Source organism: Eumetopias jubatus, unplaced genomic scaffold (assembly GCF_037043125.1).
Source record: "Eumetopias jubatus isolate StellerSeaLion01/CBP00866 unplaced genomic scaffold, mEumJub1_p1.0 scaffold_9, whole genome shotgun sequence".
Lineage (NCBI taxonomy): Eukaryota > Metazoa > Chordata > Mammalia > Carnivora > Otariidae > Eumetopias > Eumetopias jubatus.
In genome coordinates this window covers 25,263,128-25,283,181 of record NW_028274815.1, presented here as the reverse complement: position 1 = coordinate 25,283,181, position 20,054 = coordinate 25,263,128, and the positions used below count along the sequence as shown (strand labels likewise).

At 36.4% G+C, this 20,054-nt stretch overlaps 1 protein-coding gene across 3 annotated transcripts in view; it reads right to left on the bottom strand.

The window, feature by feature from the left end:
• Nucleotides 1-20,054, bottom strand: part of LCLAT1 (lysocardiolipin acyltransferase 1) — a 185,776-nt gene that overhangs the window by 72,249 nt on the left and 93,473 nt on the right. For all 3 annotated transcript variants that reach the window (XM_028099439.2, XM_028099438.2, XM_088026383.1), the window contains exons 4-5: nt 6,662-6,808; nt 1,252-1,368 (exon numbers count right to left, since the gene is read on the bottom strand). In XM_028099439.2, coding sequence (XP_027955240.1) covers nt 1,252-1,368; nt 6,662-6,808 — 264 coding nt within the window. The remainder of the gene's footprint in view (nt 1-1,251; nt 1,369-6,661; nt 6,809-20,054) is intronic.

Below are 20,054 nucleotides of genomic sequence, written 5' to 3'. Positions count from 1 at the left end.
GATGGATACTTACTATTCATGTGCAATAAGACCATCAAGCCCACGAGTCCATTTCATATCAATTATGACCACAGAATTTCAAGAGCAAGCCAAACTAATAGGGAAAACATTTTTAGTTTACCAACGTAATTTTGGATTGACTATACATTTTTTTTTTAAGTCATGGGTACTTAGTTGTAAAGGTGCTTCATCCTGGCAGAGTTCATTAACTGAGGTTATACTTTGTACTTTAAAGTACATTAAACCCTAAAGGAACAACAGTGATGCTATTTAGGGAAAGATGCAAGAACTTTATACCTTTTCTTACATAATGGGGTTCAACATCTTTCATGTTAACCACAAGCAGTTTTATGACAATGTAGAAATTATCAGATGAGGGTGATAATTTGTCATGATGTCATCATCATACAGTATGGCTTGGTAGAAATCAGAGTGGAAAGCAGAAACATGCAAACAAGATTTTTCCTGCACTAGGTGACTCGGCTTTAAATCATTCTTGTAAAATTAGTAACACTTCAGCATGTTTCTGTATAGTTCCTTTTCCATATATATTCATATGTGTTATTTGTCTCAACATATGTATGTATCAATATATAAACAAACAAATAAGATGTATAATTGTTTTTTTTACATAAAAATATGAAAATGTACACATTTAAATGGATGTGATACCATCAATGGAATCACCTTGTCCTGATATGCCCATCAATAGACACGGCTCTTGAGGAAGCGTGAGGTAGTAGTATAAGCTACAAACTAGGAAGCAGAAGAATGCCATTCTATCCCTAACCTCCCTGGATGCCAGTTCTACTTAACTACAAAATGGAGGTAGTATTTGCCTTCCTACTAACCAGAATCATCTGTTGGAGTCAGTGGAATAATAAATGCAAAAATACTTCTTAAGCTATAAAGAACAATAGTGTAAGTGTTAAGATACTTTCAAGACAGTTTTGGTGCTTTGAGAAAAATTTGAAAATAGAATGATAGTCTAATTGTATTATTTTCTGTCTATTCTGAGAGGACAAAAAATTTAATAAAGTTATCTCTGATATATTTTTTTATCTCTGATATTTCTAAAGAATACATAATAAGACATGTTAGCGCATGGGGTCAACTGAGTATAAAAACAGTATCTTTTATCTTCAGAAAAAACATGAAAAGTGCTTTGTAAATTCTGAAGGGCTACATACAAAGTTTAACAATTGTTGCCACTTACATAAAAAAACATAGCCTTTTGAGATGGGTGCTTACCTTCTCTTAGACGTTCTACCACAAAAGTAAAGCCTGTAGTTCTTGGGTGTAAGACATACTCATACTTCTGAAGTCCATTCTTTTCAGCAAAATCATTACTTCGAGCCTTGCTGTTTTCTAAACAAAACAAAAGACTGTTAGAAGCAATAAAATAAAGGAATACAAGTGAGATAAGGAAATAGTGGAGGATTTTTTTGATAAAATGGCAGTTAATTCATCTGTAATTACTGAATATAGCATATATGAGTCGAATGAGAAGATACAAACACTTTAGTCCCTGACAAAAGATGGTAGAGTTTTTGGAATTTTGAAATTTTTATAATAAGGTATTAATAGGACTTTTTATAACTGTTTACTGAAATTCATATTGAGATCTTTTAAAATTATTTAAGGGATTTTATAAAGTAGTCAATGTACAACAAAAATGAAAATACAAATAAAATACGAATAAGCTAAAATTTTCATAAAATAGTCTTTACATAATAAAAACTAAAATAACAAAAGATGCTAATATAACTAAGATACTAATAAAATATAAGGACCGAGACATCCAGAAAAAACAAGTAGCCAGTACGTCAAATATATCAACTCAACATTTTTTTTTAACCTAGTAATTTAGGGCTTCATTGCAAAGTGAAATGTCTGCCTTGCTCAAGCATAGAGCATGCTAATATTACTAACCAAAACCACTCCCCAACAGAATGGGCATATGATTAACACATCATGTTCAAACATCTGAACATGGTTTGGCTGAATATAGTTACAGAGTCAAGTATATGTTCCAATTATTGGCAAAAACTTCTTTTTCCATTCCATGAGGTAACTTTATAAGTTCCAAGAAGAACCAAACCCATTATTCAGCAAATATATTTGGAAAAAGTAGTGTTCAGAATTTTGGCCTCAACTGCTGGGAGAGATCATGAAATACCTTCTGATGACAGCAGATGTTAGAATCTGCAACTCTCAGCTGCATCCTGAAATTTACAGACTATTCCAAGTCACAAAAAAAACTTTCTCTATATAAACCCATACTTCTTAGGAATAAATTTAAGATCACGGAGTCCTCAAACCTCAAAAAACCGTATATGGATTCCACAACACTAAAATATTCAAAGAATATGCCTCTAAAAAGTATCACACTATTTTTTAATCGAGGAACCGAATTAAAGAGCTAAATATTCACAGTCCCCAGCAAGACAAAAGTATAGGCTATAAACATGAAAAGGAATAAGCTCCTCTCATGTTCATTTGAGGAGAATATCCTGGGCATGGGACTCCAAAACAGTGTTTGATAGACAGCTAGAAGGCCCTTCCATGGAATGAGGAATCCTAGGGACACTACAAAGATAAGTTGTTAACTACTCTTCAGTTTCCTCTTCCATTTCATCACAGACTTTGGGGATCTGAGGACAAAGTTGAACTCTGCTACAGAATGGGAATACAAGTAGTTCTAAAAACATAGTCACAATGTGGGGAGGTAGAGATAATAATCAGAGACACAAAGAAATACAGATTCCTCCTTCTATCCCCACTTCATCTACCCATCCCCGGACTCTGATTATTAGTAACTGCACTAGCTTCCCTCTTTCTGACCACAGCCTCCTGTCTTGTCAGCGCACTGCTGGTAACACTCCAGTGCCAACACTCCTTCCACTCTGAAGAGAGTACGGGCTATTCTGTGTTCTCAAACCAGCTAGGCATGTTTTCACTTCAGGGTCTGTGCAGATGTTCTTTCCCCTACCCAGAATGCCTTGTACCCAGACACCTGCAACGTTTTCTGCTTTGTTCAGTTAGTCTCTACTTACACAGAAATTAAGGGACTTCTTTTAACCACCTTATATAAAAGAGTACTCTGCCCTATCTACTCCTCTCCCTGTCCTTATCTTGCTTTATTTCTCTGCACAACATTTATGAATACTTGACGTATTTTGTTAACCGACTGGTTTTTTTATTCTGTCTTTCCTCATAGAATGTAAGCTTCATGAAAGTAGGGGCTTTGTATTGTATATAAAGCTTCAGGGCACTCATTTATTAAATGGAGTTTTATGTAAAAGAGTGTTTAATTACATGTAATATTATAATTGTTAAAAACTAGAAAAGCTTTCTTTTCCAAATCATGGAAACAGAACTCAAAATTACAGTATACCAATTGTTATGATTATGTATCAAACTGGCCTAGCCAGAGTACCCAAATAGTTGGTCAAACATTATTCTAGATGTTTTGTGAAGGTATTTTTCAATGAGATTATTTATATCAGAAGACTTTATATAAACAGATTACTCTCCATAATGTGAGTGAGCCATATCTGATCACTTGAAGGCTTTAATAAAAAAAAGACTAACCACCTCAAGCAAGAAAGAATTCTGTCAGCAGACTGCCTCTGGACTTGAACTGCAACTCTTCCCTGGGTCTCCAGCCTGCTAACTTACCCTGCAGATTTTTGACTTGCCAAGCCTCCACAATCATGTGAGCCAACTCCTTAAAATAAATCCCCAACTCCCATCTCATTTTCTCTCAAGCTCAATCTCCACACACACGCACACACATCTCAGTGGCTCTGTTTTTCTGGACAACCCTACTTAATAAACCAATATAATATAAAACTGCCCAACCTTTGAAACACATGTTTTCAAAGAATAAATAATGATAAGAGAGATAATATAACATTAAGTGCGAAGAAATGTGTAACTCCATTTTTACAATTGTTTAAAACTGTGTTTATGCACATATATTTGTGCGTGCACGTGTGCATCTGTAACCAAATAATCCAAAAGCAATGGACCAAAATTACACTAGTGTTTGTTTATGGGCAGTGGGATTATAGCAACTTTTGTGCTCTATGTTTTTAAATTTCCCAAGTTCACATATATGATTTCCATAGGCAAAAAAAAAAAGTTATAACCAACAATAGCATATGAAGAGAAAATATATGTAAAGTTATATCTAGGGGCACCTGGGTGGTTTGGTCGTTAAGTGTCTGCCTTCAGCTCAGGTCATGATCCCAGGGTCTTGGGATCAAGACCCACATGGGGCTCCCTGCTCAGCAGGAAGCCTACTTCTCCCTCTCCCACTCCCCCTGCTTGTGTTCCCTCTCTCGCTGTCTCTCTGTCAAAAAATAAAATGTTTAAAAATAAAAAAATAGTTATATTTAAACACACTAATTTGAAAATGTGTAAGCAGGTTGGACTCAGAACTTAAAGAGGGTTATAGAACATTCCCCTTGGGCTTAAAAATCCCAAGTTTCAAGTTAACTGTGGTAACTAAAAAGACCCTTGAATTAACACTTTTTCAAAGATGATCATTTATCCCAGATCAAAACTACCTGTATAATCCTGTTTAAAAAAACAAAAACCTTTTGAAGGCTTCAGGATCTCTTTTCTCTATTTGGCAAATACTCTAGCTTTTGAAAGTTGGCTTTAAAATGTAAATACCATTTTAACTTAAAAAATATGCAACTACATCATGTAATGGTGAGTACTCTGGACCCTGAAAATATGCCACTAGATGTTAAGTTCATCACATAAAAAAGACACTTGAGAAAAAAAATACAGACTGAAAAAAGTTTTAAATATATATTTCATAGGCTCTGAAGATCTAATGTATAAACATTTTAACACTAAGATACCAGAAAGTAGCAGCAATCCCAGAGCTTTTTTTCCATTAGCTTTTAATTACTAAATAACTTCCAAAGTTGCCATTCTTTAGTGTCTGCTTTGACATTCACAAATATCAATTTATCATCTCAGTAAATTACTTTCTATAATACAGCTAGTATTTCAACACCCAAATTTAAGTATTATACATTCTTAAGTAATATAAGATTTAAATACGGCTATCTGTCCATCAGAACTTCCTAATGATAGTGTAGCTCTGGGAATCAATTTACAGTCTATATTTTTAAGCTTAAACAATATGCAGCCAATATTATCCTCAGTATTATCCTCTATGATCCAACTACTTTTAGAATCTTCACTATAAAAATCAAACCTAAATAGTAAGCATATATTTTAGTACATAATACTATTCAATAAAACTTGTCATGGTTCATTTAGTTCAGTTCCATCTGTAACGGGTAAGTCAAAGAGCTCTTCCTTGGTATCAATGGTAAATGTTTCCCAAAATACCTGAATTTCCCTCAGCACAGTATGGCTTAGCTACCCATTCACTTAAATAATTGTGTAGTTTGTATTTTTCATCTTGAACTCTTTGTAGGTACTGGGTTCCATGATTTCTTATGTCCACATAGTGAACTAGTATGTTCTCCCCTCTGAAGCTCTGAGGGTTGTCCTTCTCAGTAGCTCTCAGTTGCCTCCAACTAGTATTGAGGATTTGGAAGATAAGTTCATGTTCTAGCCCTCCATACTATGTGATTTTTAGACTTCAGTTCTACCCTGCTTCAGTCTGTCTTCTCTTGTACAGCAGACCTTTATCTACCGGATCCTTCTCAAATTCTGCTGTATCTTTCTTGAAGTAACCAGGGAATTAGCAGTTTTAAAATTTTGCTCTTTTGAGTTGGATTCCACAGAACTGCTTCCTGTCCAAGCTTATCCCTCCCTGCCAATATTCAATCACAACACTTCTTCAATCTGTCTTAAATCCCAGACTGTAATAGGCAGCTTCATCTGCAAAAATGACCTGTGCTTTAAAAAAGTGTGAGAATCACTGATTTAGTAAGGAAAAAAGACTGTATTTCATTTTTAATCTTTTAAAGAATTCCTTGAGATCCACTGGCATTCTTGGCCTCCGTATGTAGTTTAGTATCTGGGAAGACAGAAAAGTTCTAAATATGTCCTCCTGTGTCCCCCTCCACAACTCAGTGGTGGCTGAATTTTCTTGAGGACAGGACAAAGCTTTTCCTGTTTAATTAGGGATAAGGCTTTAAAATACCCAGAGAAAGGCAACATATCAACTTAAAACAACAATAAATGAAACTCTTATAAAAAAAAAAGTTGAGAAAAAGGGGCCTAATGGATAAATATGTATCTTGAAAGAGGACAGAGAATATACAGAACAGGAAGGGGATTTTAAAATTAGGTTTTGTTATTCTTAAGATTTCACTGGCTACGTGGGGGTTTTTATTTTGTGATTCCATAAAAATTATTTAAAAGTTATATAAAAATAAAAGGCTGATATTTAAAATATATAATGCAACTTAAAATATAAAGCTCTAGGATGGCAAGTATGAATAATAATGACTTCTTGGGGTTGCCCATCATAAATTCTATGGTCTGGAAACCAGGAATTCTAGGTTCTGATGTGCTACGGATTTACTAAGTGAATGACCATAGTGGTGGGCCATTAATCTTACTGGTGTTCAGTTATTTCATCTTAAGAATAGAAGTTTAGGCTAAGTGATTTCTAAATTCCTTCAGGTTTTAAAATTTTGTGATTCAATCCCAGGCTACCTACCTGTGAGATCGGTTCCTTCTGGGAATATGAGGAGTTGAAGTGGTTCACGGATATCACAAAAATAATCAATAATGTCTTCAAAATGGCTCTGGTCATCCTTCCATTTCCTATGAATGAAGATATAGGCAGCAGCCTGCATGGCCCAACCTAGAATCAATTTAACAAGCATTTACATACAATTGTATTGCTAATATCCACAATTTTTTATCATGAATTGTTTACTATCCTAATAAGCATCTCATGATATACCTTGAATTCAGCACTGATCTTAGGTTAAGTAATGCATATACCGGAGAATATTCTTAAAGGAGTTTGCTAAGTTCATGGGTTTGCAAAATTCTCAAAAACCTCTTTTCACAAGTCAAACCTAGCTATTAAAACAGCAAGGGAAAAAACTTCCCTAATATTTATCAGTAACTCCTCCAAAGTTTTAATAATCCTAACCAGACATTTTAAACAAGCTATCTACAACAGATATACAACATGTTATCAGCTTACAGAACAGTAAGCAAGGGATTGTTTTCAGGTCATGTACAACAAGCATTCCCTTCAGTATTTCCCCCTTCTGTACCACTCAATCTCTAAATTCAACTATTTTCAAAGCTAGCCACTTTAGATTTTATTTAAAAGGGAAAAGGTGTAGTGGGTACTAAACACATTAACCAGAATATATACTGTGATCACATTTCCTTTATATTTAGGGCAAATCAACCGTCCTACTGAAGGAGGTAGCTTTAGATGAGCCATGTTTTACCTAACCAGGCATCCCTCCATGGCCAAAAATGACTAGAACTACCATGGTAAAGTAGACTCAGCCAATCTATAGTCTGTTCAATAGTCTATAAAGCATGAAACACTTGGCCCAAACACAGAAACTACCATGGCCAATCAAATGTTCTGTCAGAAATTTTACCTGGGACTATGGAGAAAATACGCCAGCAATATAAAGGTAAATAGATGGACAGAACAGCAGATAATATAACAGCAGCAGTTCAGGGAAGATAGAAAATGACACATTGTAGTAAAGATTTAAAATCTTGCTGCTGAGATGCCTCTAACTGATTTTAATCTGGAACAGAAGACATTTCTAGTCTCCACAAATGCTGGCCAGTATATGGATCCACCTCTTGGATAGCCACAGGAGTCCATCTCCCTTACGGCCACGTGTATCTTCACAATATACTTCCACTATTTCAACTAGAGGGAATAAGTGCTAGCTCCTTGCAAACAATGAACACAGCTAAAACAATAGCTATCATTTGGTAAATACAATGGCACCCTGGGAATATATAAAATTATCATTAAATCATTTGCTAATGACTTAAAAAATTTTAAGACTATTTGGTTTGAGTAAGTCCAAACTAGAATACTGTAGTCTACAAGTTTAAATGAACATACACTCAACAAAAAATCCACTTCAGTATAGGTCTTGCTCCTATATACCTAAGTACTACTCACCCACTGTACTGTCAGTCATATCCATCAGTGCTAGACTTGATCCCATACTTGGCCTTCCTACATGTCTCTTCTCCTTCACCTGAGGACACCTAGGCCCACGGTGTAGTGTTTGTAGGCAGGGTAGCTCTGGAGTGAGACTGCCTGGGTTAGAATCATACCTCTGCCACAAAACAGCTGTTCAGTCTTAGTCCCTCACTGACCCCAAATGTAAAAATGAGCATAATGCTGTGATAGTATTTACCTGATAGGGATTGTTGTAAGAAATAAGACTGCTTAGCACAAAGTGTCAATAAATAATAACTATTATGGTTACTGAGATTAAGAAGTTATAATAATACTTCAAGGAACATAAAAATGTAACGAAAAAAGTTCCCATTCACAATAGCAAAACAAAAATGTACAAAAGTAAAAATAACCTGTAGGAGCCACATGAAGACAACTACAGAATTGGGAGGAAATAGTGAAAAACACAATGTTTCTGAACTTTGACCCACATACCAATGATGTCCAAATTTACAATTTATTAGTTTCATGTAATTACAATCAAAATTCCAATGGCATGATGGTGTGTGAGAATTTGGCTATCTGATTCTAAAAATTATCTGTAATAATAAAGAAGTGAAAATATACAAGATAATTTTGAAATAGAAGTAGGAAAGACTCACACCATTAAACATTAAATGTATTATAAAGCAATGATGATTAAACCAGAACAATGCATCTACAAAAATAGACAAATGGAAAAGAATGTAAGACCTAGAAAAAAAGCCCTTGAATACGTTAAAAATGTGGCATATGATAATGACACAATTTCATATCAGAAGGTAAAACATGAGTTGGGGTTTTCTTTTTTAAACATTTTTTTAAAGACTTATTTATTTGAGACAGAGAAGGAAAGAATCCCAAGCAGACTCCCCGATGACTGTGAAGCCTAGCATGGGGCTCAGTTCCACGACCTTAAGATCATGACCTGAGCCAAAATCAAGACTCGGACACTTAACTGACTGAGCCACTCAGGTGCCCCTTTTTTTAAACATTTTTATTGAAATATAACTTACAGTAAAATATGCAGATATTAAATGTGTAGGTGTAGAGCTTGATGCTATGTGGCCACCATCCAGATTAAGGTGTTGAACATTTCCAGCATCCCAGAATATTCCCATTTGCCCCCCCTGCCAGTCAGTTACCACCTCTGGTGCCCCCTCCCCTCCAAGGAAACCATTATTTTAACTTCTTTCACCATAAAGTATATAAATGAAATCACACGGTAGGTATTCTTTCATCTTTGGCTCCTTTTGCTCAATTTTGGGTCCATGAGATTCATCCATGTAGTTATAGGTAGCAGTATTTTCTTTTTGCTGTACAACAGTCAATTAGATGAATATACCACAACTTATTTATATTCTTGATTGAGAGATTTCTTAGCTATTAGGAATAAAGTTAATATGGGTATTCTGTCTTTTGTTGAACATAAGCACGCAGTTCTCTTAAGTGAATACTCGGGAGTGGAGCGGCTACAGCACAGGATTTATATATGCCCAGCCTTAGTACAGTTTTTGTTTTTGTTTTTTTTTGAAGTGATTATACCAATTGACACCCCCTAAGGCAATGGATGAGTTTCTAAACTGATCTATCTATGCCTTGCCAACACTAGGTCTTATGGGTCCTTTTAATTTTAGCCATTTTCTTTAAAGATTTTATTTATTCATTTGACAGAGAGAGAGAGAGCACAAGCAGGGGGAGCAGCAGGCAGAGGGAGAGGGAGAAGCAGGCTCCCCGCAGGGAGCCCGATGCGGGGCTCAATCCTGGGACCCCGGGATCATGACCTGAGCCTCAGGTAGATGCTTAACCAGTGGGAGCCACCCAGGCGCCCCAATTTAGCCTTTCTAATCCACGTATAATAGTGTCAGTTTGCCTTTCTCTTATGATTAATAATGTTGACTGAGAGCCTTTTCATATGCAAAACAGCCATTGATGTCTTTTTGTGAAGCGCCTCTCCAAACTTTCTGCACACACAGATACAGAAAATATATATAATTCTAGGTTTCAAAGACATAATATGCCGAATATCATCTCTCGGTCTGTAGCTTGCATTTTCTCTCCCTTAATACTGTCTTGTTATGAACCTAACATCTAATACTAATTAGGCTTAATTTACAAGTCTTGTCCTTGTGGCTGGTGCTTTTCATGTCTTGCTTAAGAAATTTTTGCCTCGGTACGCCTGGGTGGCTCAGTCTGTTAAGCATCTGCGTTCAGCTCAGGTCATGATCCCGGGGTCCTGGGACTGAGTCCCGCATCGGGCTCCTTGCTCAGAGGGGAGCCTGCTTCTCCCTCTGCCTGCAGCTCCCCCTGCTTGTGCTCACGTTCTCTCTGACAAATAAAATCTTAAAAAAAAAAAAAATTTGCCTACTCCAAAGTTTCTAAGATACTATTCCATGTATTCTTCTAGAAGCTTTACTGTTTTAACTTTTACATTTGGCTTATAACCCATCTAAAAATAATTTTTGTATATCGTGTGAGGTAGAGGTTAAAGATCCTTGTTTGCCATATGGATATTCAATTACCAAGTATTGAAAGGACCATGAGATCACTAATTTAAATAATAAAATATTTAAAAAACATTACACAATAAACGAAAACATACTGCTGTTAAAAAATGTCAATACAAGACTATGTAGAGTCAAACAAGAAAACACTCCATGTCCTTCAACCCCAGGTCCAACAATCGTAACTTCTGTTTCGTTGAACCACGGTTAATGGTTTGATGTGAATTGTTCCACATTTTAAAAAAATCATTACATACACGATTGGTATTTAAAAAAAAAACTTAAAATCATACCTTGTATACTGTTTTGTGATTTGCTTTTTTCCTTTATCATATATACATATGGATCTACTTGATCTTTTGATACCTGCATTGTATTCTCTACTAGTGCTTCTCAAAGCAGTTTTAATTTCTAAACCATTATTGACTAACAGTTTTGTAAAATGCAATAAAACGAATTACTAGAACTAGAATCACACACTTGGAGGTTGTAACAATGTCACAACATTCTAAAAGTTTCCAAGTACTCTTCTTCCCTGCTCCCTCATCTCAAGGCGGTCGTTGTTGGGTTTGCTAATTGGCACTGTTACAGGAATGATACTTCAAGTAGCACAGTTCCGTAGAGCTCTACCATGACCTATTATCATTTAGGATGTACCCAATCTGAGAATCTGCCTTTACTGGAAAGGTTTACTCCATTCACATTTTTTAGGGGAACTGTTGTTTCTTTTACTGACATCATCGTTTATGTTTCATGTTTGTTAGACTTCATGATTTCTGCCCACCTTTGTCCCCTTTTCTGCCTTTAGTTAAAGTTATTTTCTCCGCCCCCTTCCCTCGTTCTCTGATGCAGAGGTCAACAAACTATGGACCAAACCCAGCTCACTGTCTTTGAATGGCCCACAAGTCAAGAATATTTTACAATTTATGAAAACTATATGAAATTCAAATTTCACGTTTATGAACAAAGTTTGATCGGAGCTCAGCCACACGTACTTGCTTACAGAGAGGTCTATGGCTGCTTCCGTGCTGCAGCGGCAGAGGGGCACGGGCTGCCCCCAGAGCCTAAAGTATTTGCTACCTACCCCTTTATCGAGTAGTTTGCTAACTCCTACCCCAGTGGTTTGGAAATTATATACCCTGTTTTGTTCTTTTAATGGTCATCCTTAAAATTTTTTTCAACTTTCCATTTTTAACATTTAAACTTCTATAATTGTATCAACATTGAGTTAAACAATAATCCTCCCCCCCAAAAAAACTATGCTTTCCTCTTGTGCTTTTTCAAAATCTGTATAAATCATCCAATAGTTCCCCAAAGTTGCTATTAGTATTAATACATTCCTTATGCCTCACAGAAACAATTTTAATTGCTTAGACTTGACTCTAAGTTCAAGGGCTTCCTTATCACTGTTTCTTTTATCTTGTGTCCTTCTGTTAGTTCTCCTGAAGGAATTCCTTTCAAAACATGTTTGAGTCTTCACATTCCTAAAATGTATTTATTTGTTCTCAATTTTTTGGAGGCTAGTTTGGCTAAAAACAAAACTTAAAATTCCAATTTTCCCTTGAGAATTTCAAAGCTATTTTTCCACGGTCTTCCATCATATAATATGGCTGCTAAGACATCTGACATCAATCTGATCTGTGTAGATAACCTAATCTTTTTTCCCCTCTGGAAGCTTTCATGGTTTACTCTTGGTTTCATGGAATGTTCCCCGTGTGAGTCTTGGTATGGGATTCTTTTTGTTAATTCTGCTCAGCAGTTGCTACATCCTTCCAATATGAGTCCTTCTCTAACACTGGGGATATTCCTTCAGTTAGTTAAGAAAATACAGTGTCCTCTTCATTCTCTCTAACTTTCTATCTGGAACTTACGTTAGCTAGCTAGCTGTTTACTTCTGGACCTGTCCTCTCATATTTTTCATCTCCTTTCAACTGACATTGTGCTCAAGGAAAATCCACTGGTTTGATCATCCACCTTACTAATTTGACTCTCAGTCTGGTCTACGAACAGTTTATTTCAGCAATCGTCTCTTTAATTTTTAGGATTTACAATTTTTTTTTTTAAGATTTATTTATTTCAGAGACAGAGAGAAAGAGCGCACACAGTGTGAGGGGGGAGTGGCAGGAGAGAGAGAATCTCATGCAGACTCCCCGCTAAGTGCAGAGCCCAATGTGGGGCTCCATCTCACGACCCTGAGATCATGACCTGAGCCAAAATCAAGAGTCAGACACTCAACCAACTGAGCCACGCAGGCATCCCCAATTGGTTCTTTTTATAGCAGCCAACTGTTACGGACAAACAACAAAAAAATATAAGTTATGACAAATGCGAAGAGTAACAATTTCAATAAAAATGCTTACTGATGGTTGCTATGTGCCTGATACTATTCTAAGCATTTTTCATTAATTCAATGAATTCTCAAGACAACCTTATGAATTAGGTAAATTATCCTATTTTATGGATGAGGAAACTGAGGCACACTGAGACTCAAAGAGCTAATCAGTGGTAAAACCCAGTTTCAGACACAAGCAGTTTGGCTGGCTCCAAAGTTGATGTTTTTAACCAGTGCACTAAATAGCCTCTCTGCAATATGTACTTGAATCTCTCTAAAAGTAGTAGGTAAACATAGTTTAAGTTCTCCTAGGGGAATTATGTATTCCTTGGAAGTTAGACTTTCCATTTTTTTATATTAGACTCTCTTTAAAGCAGTGCATTTTCCACAAATGTTAATTCTAGATTATCTTCATATGTATAAAGAATGTTCTAGACCGAACAATACTGAGAGGTAGAAGGTATTTCTCCATTCCAAGTGAGAACACCTGTTGCTCCCCTGGGGGAAGGGAGCTATAGTAGCAAGACCTCTGGGGTTGTGCCGTGTAACTTTTTCGAATAGTCTGTATGTTTCAGAAATCGCAGAAAGGGAAATAAAATGGCTTCATCAGTCTAGCTCTTGGACCTCTCCTCTGAAGATGACTCTTCCCCTCTGTGCCTCTGTCTTCTCATATCCATTGATATATCACTTATGCTTCTGAATCTTTACTCCCTTGACCTTAAACATTTTTCTCTTCCTCATAAAAATCACAGGAACAAATTCACAGTGAATTTCTTTTTCCATGCCATTGCCATCAACGCACACTTTGTGTTTAAAGCAATATCCAGAGTTTTCTTAACATTCTGGAGATCTTCAAACATACATTTTTGTGACTTTTATTTCATACATCTATGGCTGGATAAATAACTGTGCAACCGATCCTGTCCTCTGAAATTCATCTGTATTACTTGTCTTTTTCAAACTTTTCCATTCGAGGGCATTCCATCTATCACCTGAATTTCTCAGACAAGGGCTGGGCATCTGGCAGGTTTATAAAGGCAGATTCTGCGGATGCTGGCATGGCTCTGTTACCACTGTCTTCTTTCTAAAACCCCACTGAAGGTACAGACAGCAGTAATCTCTGAGCATACTGTATTGTTGAAAACTACTGCATAATTTTAGAATCTGGTTTTTCTTGGCTTAAATTCTCTTTTACCGAGTTCTTGAGTTCTCTAAAAAGAAAAAAAAACCTAATTGTATTTTTGACATTATACATTCTTTCTAATAAAAAAAAAAGTAAGCTCTGGGGTGCTTGGGTGGCTCAGTCGGTTAAGCGTCTGCCTTTGGGTTAGGTCATGATCCCAGGGTCCTGGGATTGAGCCCCATGTTGGGCTCCCTGCTGAGCAGGGAGCCTGCTTCTCCCTCTCTCTGCCCTCCCCCATGCTTGGCTCTCTTGCTCTCTCTCTCATAATAAATAAAATCTTTAAAAAAACAAAAAAAAAGTAAGCTCTTGGGGGCACCTGAGTGGTATAGTTGGTTAAGAGTCTGACTCTTGGTTTAGAATCAGGTCTGCTCTCAGGGTCATGAGATCAAGCCCTGTGGTGGGCTCTGCGCTCAGCGAGGAGTCTATTTGGGTTTCTCTCTTCCTCTCCTTCTACCTCCTCCCCCCACCAAATAAATAAAATCTTAAAAAAAAAAAAAAACTCTTCACACAATTTTTTTCCTTTTATCCTTTTAGTGTAAATGTGTATCGTTAAGGGAATCATAAAAATATCTGTACTACTCACCTAGTGCCCTAAAAACTGGATTTCAAAGATAAATTGATCTGATGTATCACTGTTGTCCATATATTCATTAATTTATTATGGTATCTACCATGGGACTATAAATGCAACACCAGAAACCCAATGCAACATGGCATAGACAAATTGTTCTCTTTATCTGCAATCCTGAATAGAGGGAATGGATGCAATCAAGGAAATGCTATCCATAGGCCTCTATTAAATGAGAATGAGTGATATAAACAGATGCAAATTTTTGTATAAACTTAAATCACAGCAATCATGAGCAAATACTGTATTTACTGAGGGTGTAGTTATGCATAACAATAATTTACATATAAATCCCAAACAAGTAGTTATTCCTCAAAATTTCAACCTCGGTCAGAGTGCTAAACACTACACAAAGTTAGGGAAGCTCTATCTCCTTTGAACTCAACATTTTATATTATGTAATGCTGTCTACATCCCTCTTCTAAGTTGATTAACTCCCAAGATAAAATCTACCTTCACTGCAAATTTCATACTCCACAAAGAGATTATCATACCTACCTGCAGAGAGTAGAAAGTCCTGCTTGACACTGAAGAAATACCTAATTACTGATGGCTTTTGTTGCCAAGATAAGGCTCCTTGGTTATGATTTTTGGGTTCACACTATTGTGGAACTAAAATCTGTCTTTCATACTGTGCAAGATTTGCCATTTATTGAATTTTCTAGATGAAGTGCCATCTAAGAAATCCATTCCTATGGAAAATGAATTTCCAAGATAAGTACATTACTAGTTCTGTACACTGAGAGGACCGGTAGCAACTAGCATGTGGTAGGCAAAATAATGTCCCCCACAAAAGAGGTCTACATCCTAATTCCCAAAACTGAATATGTGACATGGCAAAAAAGAATCAGCTAAATTTAAGACAGAAGATTATCCCAGATTAGTCTACAGGGCCCAATGTAATCACAAGGGTCCTTAAAGGAGGAAAAGGGAAACAGAAAAAGACTCATGTTAAAGTGAGAGGGATTCAACTGGTCCTTGCTGGCTTTAAAGGTGGAGGAAGGAGGCCAAGAGCCAAGGACTGAGCATCCAACTGAAGCTGGAAAAGTCAAGGAAAGAGATTCTATTCAGAGCTTAGAGAAAGAAACCAGTCCTGCCAATGCCTTAATTTTAGCCCAATGGGCACCACCTCAGACTTGTGACCTCCAGAACTGCAAGATGATAAATGTGTACTGTTTAAGCCACTCCAATAATGGTACAATCACTAATAGGAAACTACTACAGAGCACCATCAATGCCGAGATCTTAGTTTCTTTAATTTTTTTATTGTTATGTTAATCACCATACATTACATCATTAGTTTTTGATGTAGTGTTCCATGATTCACTGTTTGTGCATAACACCCAGTGCTCCATGCAGAATGTGCCCTCTTTAATACCCATCACCAGGCTAACCCATCCCCCTACCCTCCTCCCCTCTAGAGCCCTCAATTTGTTTTTCAGAGTCCATCGAGATCTTAGTTTTTAATAGCATTCTTTAAGAAATGGAACTAGGATTCCTTAGAGAAATGCTGAGTCAAGGACTGAGGCAGGGAAAATAGAAGAATCTTGTACCACTAGAAAGTTAAAGGGGGGGGGGGAAGATGGAGGCCCAAAAGGACATAGGAGCCAACCTACAAGACATCCCACTGGCCAAAGTCACACAATGTCAACAACAAAATAAATAATACTGAATTATAACTCAAAGAAAATAATATCAGCAAGTTAATACTGGTATAATTAAGTGAATAAATAAATGAGAAGGGACAAATCTTCTTTACAGAATTACAAATAAAATATGTAGATATGTCTCATTCTAGGAGGTAAAGCTTAGTGCCCCCTCCCCGGCCATTGTATGTGGGCTGTTGTTAGTGAATAAAAAATAATAAAAAGGAAAAATAGCAACTTTATAGTGGAGAAAGCTGGCAGGCACCACCTTAAACCAAATGATTACAGTTAACATCACCAGTGATAAGCCATGTTGATATCATGGATCTCCCTGATGAGATGAGAAGAGCACTGCATTTCTGTGGTGCTTTTCCCTAAAACCCATAAGCCCCATCTAATCATGAGAAAATATACAAACCAAATTGAAGAACATCCTATGAAACAGCCAACCAGTACTCTTCAAAAGCATCAAAAGAAGGAGACTGTCACAGAATGAAGACTAAGGAAACATGGTGACTAAAAGAAATTACAGGATCTTCAATTGGATCCTGGAACAGAAAAAGGGCATCTGAAATCTGAATGAGGTCCACAGTCAATCGTATTGTACCCATGTTAATCTCTTGTTTTGACACATGTCCCATGGAATGTGGGTGAAGAAAATAGAAAAATTTTTTGTGCTATCTTTGCAAATTTTCTATAAATCTAAAATTATTCCATATGAAAAGGTATTTAAGAACCAACTATTTGTTGATCCAAACTTTTGCTTCATTTAAAAAAAGTGTGTATATATGTATATATAAATAAATAAATAAATAATGGCCACTTTGCATTCTAAACTCAAAGACCTTAATATTCTTAAGATTCACTTACTATACCATAATAGTTAAAGATTATCAGTAATAACATTTCTAAGATATAGTTTTGGCATCATTTTTATTGTGGAAGAACATTCTAATTCTTGGCTACATCATATGTCCCTGCCTGGTGTTCATTACACAATAGTATAACACTCAGAAATATCTGACTTCAAGCACAAGGGAAATATTTTCTGTATGATTTATGATAAGGAATAAACAAGGGAAAAAACAGGTTTTTCTTAACTCCCTTAATGATGACATATATAATAAATCTAACAGCCAATTCATTTTTTCCTTATTGCAAAGTTGCCTTTCTCTATAAAAAAAAACAAAAAACAAACATTTGCAATTGAGGGATACCTCATTTAGCCACAAGTGAAAGGACAACTGAAGGCACTGGAATCAAATTATCTATTGACATTAAGGTAAAAACACAAACTATAGGGTCCACTGGGTCCATCTCTCCTATCTTTTTACCATTATTACAAAGTACCCTTTTCAAAGTTGGCTCAAACTGATCACTGAAAGATTTATTTTGTCTGTACTTCTCCACTAAATGCAAAACAGACACAAAACCCTAAAGCTCCCCCCAAATTCTTTTACTGCTCTCTCCTAAAAATCACTGTCATAAAAGCATTCTTTTTAGATAATTTTTAAAGCCTACTTATTAATTTAAGCAAAGGAATTCCTTCATTTTCAGTAGACCTAGGGGTACTAAAAGGTCTAAGAATCAAAATATGCTTCATAACTTACATTTGGGATGCCAAGCAGCCTGAAGCAATGCAATCAGACTGGGGTGTTAGAGACAGTGTACATCAATGGGATAATCCAATTTAGGTAACCAATTTTTTTTATTAACTTCAGTAAGTGATTGAGTGGATGACCTTAAAGCCCAGAGCAATTTCTCTCACCCAAAGAAACTGTAAACTTCCAGACAGCACAGGGCTTGAGTTTTGTTGAGAAGTCAGCTAACAAATTCAAAAAAAAAAAAACCTTCATTTAAATTACTTAGATCTCAATGCAATCCTAAAAAATTACTTAGTTCTCAGTGTAATCCTAGAAAGGAGTATAATCCTAGTATACCGACTGGCACATGATTTAACTGAGTTGAACCTTTGTTCCCAATGCGTTTCCCTCCCTCCCCAACAACAAAAGCATCAAAACTCATCTCAGCCAAGCAACTCCGGCAAGTGAAACTATAAAATCAACAATTATAAGAACTTATTTTGCAACTAGCAGAATTGCAAAGATGAAACTGATCTTCACCTTGTATCTGAAAATACACAGATATGAATGTGGTATCTAGCCACAGAACTAAAATATGTTTAACATACTCTATTTCATTTGATGGTTTTTATAAAGATCTTGATTCATGATAAGCATTTAATAAAACTTACTGAATGAGTAAATCAATCATTGGGTACTTTTCTTTAAGAGCTTGGTGAAATGAGGAAAGCAAGTTTTTGGCTGTAAATAACAGAATACTAATCTGGAAGTCATATAAACAATCAGGATTTATGTTTCTCACATAAAATAAAGCTGGCCTCAAGACTGGTTCAGAGGCCAGGCTCTTACATTCTACTCCACCATCCTCTTGGACACAAGACAGATGCAGCAGCTCCAAGTATGATGTGCTCTAACAGTAATGTCCCAAGTAGGAAAGGGGCAGCTCCAACCTCCCTTCATCAACTCTTGCCCTTTGATGAAGGAGGAAATTTTCCCCAGAGCCTCCTGACAGATTCTCTCCCTTTGGTCTCGAGATTGGCTATTAGGAGGCAGAGAAAGCCAGTATCAGGTACTTTTATCCTGTCACGGGATATGTAGATAAAAAACAATTCACTGTCAAAATTAGTGAAACATCATCTCTGGCCTTTAGGTGTTTAGTAATAAATGCAACAATACAGGGAAGAAGGTCGATGCTGTGATATCTTTTATCATTTAGATACAACAGGAAGCCAGACACTAATCAATTTCTGTGGCTAAGCCACAAGGAAGTTTGCTATGAGAGTACCAGCTACAGTATAGTTATTAAGTGCTAGGGATCCTTGACTAGAAGCGTCCTTTGAAGAAAAGGTCACAGAGGGAGCTTCAAATATGCTCACTGAAGAGATTTCTTCTAGGAAGGCCCAAGCAGTTGTTAGCCCAGATGATGAGCACACTTATCTAATATAGGTAATAAAACTGACGTCTTGGTTGTACCAAAGAAACTAGTGGGACTGGAGTGTTAGTGATACCAAATCTTGTGAGAGACTTCTCCAATGAGAAATTTATTCCTCTTCTGAGTCATGAAGCAACATTAATAATTTTGTTAAGTATAGTTGACACACATTATTACATGAGTTTCACAGTGACTTGACAATTCTGTTATGCTGTGCTCACCGCAAGTGTAGCTACCACCTGTCACTGTACAGTGCTATTACAATACAACTGACTATTTTACCAATGCTATACTTTTCATCCCTGTGACTTACTCATTCCGTAATGGGAAACCTACACCTCCCACTCCCCTTCCCCATTTTCACCATTTAGTATGATGTTAGCTGTGGGTTTTTCACATACGGCCTTTATTAGTTGACCTCTAACCTACATCGTTCAGAGTTTTTATCGTGAACGGATGTTTAATTTTGTCAAGTGCTTTTTCTGCATCTATTGAGATGATTGTATGATTTTTATCCTTCATTTTGTTAATGTAGTGTATCACATTGATTGATTTGTGGAGACTGAACCATCCTTGCATCCCTGG